This window comes from Nicotiana tomentosiformis, chromosome 3 (assembly GCF_000390325.3).
Source record: "Nicotiana tomentosiformis chromosome 3, ASM39032v3, whole genome shotgun sequence".
In the NCBI taxonomy this organism is placed as follows: domain Eukaryota; kingdom Viridiplantae; phylum Streptophyta; class Magnoliopsida; order Solanales; family Solanaceae; genus Nicotiana; species Nicotiana tomentosiformis.
Genome location: NC_090814.1, coordinates 37,696,323 through 37,701,564, shown reverse-complemented (window position 1 = coordinate 37,701,564; position 5,242 = coordinate 37,696,323). Strand labels below are relative to the sequence as shown.

Sequence of the window (5,242 nt, the reverse complement as noted above, 5' to 3'; positions counted from 1 at the left end):
GTCGCGCTCCTCGAGTTTGGGGCATGACAGGTGTACTGCTAACGCTGGTCAATGCTACCTATTGTGGAACCACCTGCATCCATTAAAGATGCAGCGCCCCCGGCAAAAAGGACGTTAGTACTGTCGAATAGTACTAGTATGTAAAACTAAACACCATCTTAATAGAATGAATAATAATACAAGGGGGAACAGTCAAGAATTCAATAAGAGCTTCAAATTATACTAAAACATCAAGTTAAGGATCACAGGATGGCATGTCTGTGACACAGTACGAGATGAGGTTTTCTGAGTTGGCTCATCATGCAGTTTGGCTGGTTCCCACTGATAAGGAGAGGATTCGAAGGTTCATCAATGGCCTCACATATCACTTGCGGTTGCTTGTGACTAGGGAGAGGGTATCTGGTGCTACTTTTGATGAGGTTGTCGATATTGCTTGGCAGATAGAGATGGTCTGCAGTCAGGAGCGGGGTGAGAGGGAGGCCAGGAGGCCTCATGGATCAGGTGGTTTTAGTGGTGTTCCTTCTGGAGGTCAGCTCTACCATGACAGGGGTCGTCCTTATAGTCATGCTCAGACGGCTCGTCCAGTTCACCGTGGTGCATTATCTGGCCATGGTTCACACAGTTCTCAGTAGGGTCACTCATCTCTCAGTGCCTTTCGAGCTCAGAGTTCATCTCATGCACCATCAACTCAAGGTTCATCTATGTCCGGTCCTTCTAGCAGTAATCCCAGTGCTCGGGGCTCCCTTCAGTTCCCACTGCCATTCACGGGGAGAGGTTGCTTTGAGTGTGGAGATTTGGGTCATATCAAGAGGCATTGTCCCCACCTTCCGGGAGGTTCAGCTCAGTAGAGGAGTCAACTTACGACTTCAGCACTCGTTACTTCACCACCCACCTAGCCAGCTCGGGGCGGAGTTCAGTCAGCTAGGGGTCGCTCTAGAGGGAGAGGCTGATCAGGTGGTGTCTAGGCCCGATTCTATGCTATTTCTGCTAGAACATATACTGTTGCTTCAGATGCAGTGATCACATGTATTGTCTCAGCTTGCCACATGGAGGCCTCTATATTATTTGACCGTGGTTCCACTTATTCATATGTATCATCATATTTTGCTCATCATTTGGATATGCCCCATGAGTCCTTAGTTTCATCTATTCATGTCTCTATGCCCGTGGGCGATACTATTGTTGTGGACCGTGTATATCGGTCGTGTGTGGTAACTATTGGGGGATTTGAGACTAGAGTTGATCTTCTGTTGCTTAGTATGGTGGACTTTGATGTTATTTTGGGTATCGATTAGTTGTCTCTATGTCATGCTATCCTAGATTGTCAGGCTAAGACCGTGACATTGGCGATGCCGGAACTGCCAAGGATTGAGTGGAGAGATTCTCTAGACTATATTCCCAGCAGAGTGATTTCATATCTGGAGGCCTAGCGGATGGTTAGGAAAGGTTGTTTATCTTATTTGGCCTTTGTGAGGGATGTTAGTGCTGATGCTCCTACTATTGATTCTGTTTCGGTGGTGCGATAGTCTCTGGATGTGTTTCGTGCCGACATGCCGAGCATGCCGCCCGATAGGGATATTGACTTTGGTATTGATTTGGTGCCAGGAACTCAGCCCATTTCTATCCCACCGTATCGTATGACACTAGTTAAGTTGAAGGAATTGAAGGAGCAGCTTCAGGAACTCCTTGATAAGGGGTTTATTCGGCCTAGTGTATCACCTTGGGGTGCATCAATTCTGTTTGTGAAGAAGAAGGATGGTACTATGAGGATATACATTGATTATAGGCAGTTGAACAAAGTTCCAATAAAGAACAAATATCCTTTTCCGCGTATTGATGATCTATTTGACCAGCTTCAGATAGCGAGGGTGTTCTCCAAGATTGATTGAGGTCTGGATATCACCAGTTGAAGATTCAAGACTCGGATATTCTTAAGACAGCCTTCAAGACCCGTTATGGTCATTATGAGTTCCTTGTGATGTCTTTTAGGCTGACCAACACCCCAACAACGTTCATGCATCTGATGAACAATGTGTTTCAGCCTTATCTCGACTCGTTTGTTATAGTTTGTTAGAGTGTTCATCGATGATATCCTGTTGTACTCTCGTAGTCAGGAAGAGCATACCCAGCATTTGAGGATCGTGTTGCAGCGGTTAAGGGAGGAGAAGCTTTATGCCAAGTTCTCCAAGTGTTATTTTTGGCTCAACTCGGTGGTATTCTTGGGACACGTGGTATCCAATGGGGGTATTCAGGTGGATGCGAAGAAAATATAGGCGGTTTAGAGTTGGCCCAGACCATCCTCAGCTATGGAGATTCGGAGCTTTCTCGGCTTGGCTGGTTATTATCGTCGTTTCGTGGAGGATTTCTCATCTATTGCATCACCCTTGACCAAATTGACCCAAAAGGGTGCTCCTTTCAGGTGGTCGGATGAGTGTGAGAAGAGATTTGAGAAGTTCAAGACTTCCTTGACCATGACTCTAGTTCTAGTTTTGCCATCAGCTTCAGGCTCTTATACAATGTATTGTGATGCCTCTCGGATCGGCATTAGGTGTGTGTTGTTGCAGAAGGGTAGAGTGATCACGTATGCTTTGTGCCAGTTGAAGCCTCACGAGAGGAACTACCTTGTTCATGATTTGGATTTAGATACCATCGTTCATGCATTGAAGATTTGGAGGCATTATCCCTACAATGTGTCTTGTGAGGTGTTTACAGATCATCGGAGTCTCCAGCACTTGTTCAAATAAAATGATCTAAATTTGAGGCAGCAAAGATGGTTGGAGCTGCTTAAGGACTATGATATCACCATTCTGTATCATCTCGGGAAGGCCAATGTGGTGGCTGATGCGTTGAGTAGGAAGGCGGTGAGTATGGGTAGTCTTGCATTAGTTCCCGTTGGAGAGAGACCTCTTGCAGTTGATGTTCAGGCTTTGGCCAACCATTTCGTAAGATTGGATATTTCAGAGCCCAGCAGGGTTCCAGATTGTGTGGTTTCTCGGTCTTCCTTATATGATCGCATCAGAGAGCGCCAGTATGATGATCCCCATTTGCTTGTCCTTAAGGACATGGTCCAGTACGGTGATGGCAGAGATGTGACTATTGGGGATGATGGGGTATTGCGGATGCAGGGTCAGATTTGTGTGCCCAATGTGGATGGGCTACGTGAGTTGATTCTTGAGGAGGCCCACAGTTTGCAGTATTCCATTCATCCGGGTGCCGCGAAGATGTATTATGACTTGACTGTCAACAGGTGAAGTATGAGCATCAGAGACCGGGTGGATTGCTTCAGAGGTTAGAGATTCCATAGTGGAAGCGGGAGCGGATCACCATGGATTTCGTAGTTGGGCTCCCACGGACATCGAGGAAGTTTGTTTCTATTTGGGTTATTATGGATCGGTTGACCAAGTCTGCGCACTTCATTCCAGTTGGTACTACCTATTCTTCGGAGCATTTGGTTGAGATTTACATCCGAGAGATCGTCCGCCTTCACGGTGTGCCAATGTCCATCATTTTAGATCGAGGCACGCAGTTTACATCACAGTTCTGGAGAGCAGTACAGCGAGAGTTGGGCACCCAGGTTGAGTTGAGCACAACATTTCACCCTCAGTCGGATGAACAGCCCAAGCGCACTATTGAAATATTGGAGGACATGCTACACACTTGTGTCATTGATTTTGGGGGTTTTTGGGATCAGTTTCTGCCAGTCGAATAGTTTTCCTACAACAATAGCTACCAGTCGAGCATTCAGATGGCTCCGTATGAGGCTTTGTATGGGAAGTGGTGTAGATCTCCTGTGAGTTGGTTCGAACTGGGGGAGGCTAGGCTATTGGGTACTGACTTGGTTCAAGATGCATTGGACAAGGTTAAATTGATTCAGGAGTGGCTTCGCACGGTGCAGTTTAGATAGAAGAGTTATGCCGACAGGAAGGTCCGTCATATGTCTTACATGGTTAGGGAGAAGGTCCTGCTGAAGGTTTCACCCATGAAGGGTGTTATGAGATTCGGGAAGAAAGGCAAGTTGAGCCCTCGATTCATTGGGCCTTTTGAGGTATTTCAGAGGATTGGGGAGGTGGCTTACAAGCTCGCGTTGCCACCTAGCTTGTCGAGTGTGCATCCAATATTTTATGTGTCTATACGCCGGAAGTATGTCGGTGATCCGTCTCATGTTTTGGATTTTAGCACGGTTCAGTTGGATGGTGATTTGACTTACGATGTGGAGCCGGTGGCCATTTTGGATCGGTAGGTTCAGAAGCTGAAGTCAAAGGATATAGCTTCAGTGAAGGTGCAGTGGAGAGGTCAGCACGTGGAGGAAGCTACTTGGGAGACCGAGCGGGAGATACAGAGTAGATATCCACGCCTATTTGAGACTCCAAGTATGTTTCTAGACCCGTTTGAGGACGAACATTTGTTTAAGAGGGGGAGAATGTAACGACACGGTCGGTCGTTTCGAGAGTTGTAGCCCTATTCCCCTAATTATTGTTCCTTTTGTGCTTTACAGTTATTATATGACTTACCGGGTTAGTTGTTTTGGGTCCGGAGAGGTTTCGGAGTGAATTGAGACACTTAGTCTCATAATGGAAAGCTTAAGTTGGAAAAGTTGATCAGATATTGACTTATGTGTGAACGATCCCAGATTTGAGTTTTGATGGTTCCGTTAGCTACGTTGAATGATTTTGGACTTAGAAGCGTGTCCGGATTGTGGTTTGGAGGTCTGTAGTTGAATTAGCTTGAAATGGCGAAAGTTGAATTTTTGGGAAGTTTTACCGGGAGTGAAAATTTTCATATCACGGTTGGATTTCGATTCCGGAAGTTGGAGAAGGTCTGTGGTGTCATTTGTGACTTGTGTACAAGATTTAAGGTCATTTGGACATGATTTGATGGGTTTCCGTGTCGGGTGTTGAGTTTGAAAGTTTCAAAGTTCATTAGGCTTGAATATATGTGCGATTTGTGTTTTTGACGTTGTTTGAGGTGGTTTGAGGGTTCGTGTAACAACCCGACCGGTCGTTTTCAGCTCTAGCACGTCATTCAGTGGTTTGAGACTCTGAGCAGCTTCACTGCAAGTATTATGACTTATGCGTATGGTCGGAATTGAATTTCAGGAAGTTCAGAGTTAGTTTGGGAAGACAATTCTAAATTAGGAAGCTTTAAGTTGGAAGAATTGACTAAAGTGTGTTTTTTGAGTAAATGACCTCGGAATCGGGATTTGAAGGTTCCAACCGCGTATGATAATTTTGGACTTGGGCGT

At 45.8% G+C, this 5,242-nt stretch overlaps 1 protein-coding gene across 1 annotated transcript; it reads left to right on the top strand.

The window, feature by feature from the left end:
* Positions 1-254: 254 nt before the first annotated feature.
* Positions 255-632, top strand: LOC138907641 (uncharacterized). Its single transcript, XM_070198244.1, has one exon. The coding sequence runs from the start codon at positions 255-257 to the stop codon at positions 630-632; it is 378 nt and encodes a 125-aa protein (XP_070054345.1).
* Positions 633-5,242: the final 4,610 nt, after the last annotated feature.

What these genes read in the sequence shown, in the direction of transcription:
- LOC138907641 (XM_070198244.1), top strand. Translation starts at nt 255, where the DNA reads ATGTCTGTGACACAGTACGAGATGAGGTTTTCTGAGTTGGCTCATCAT.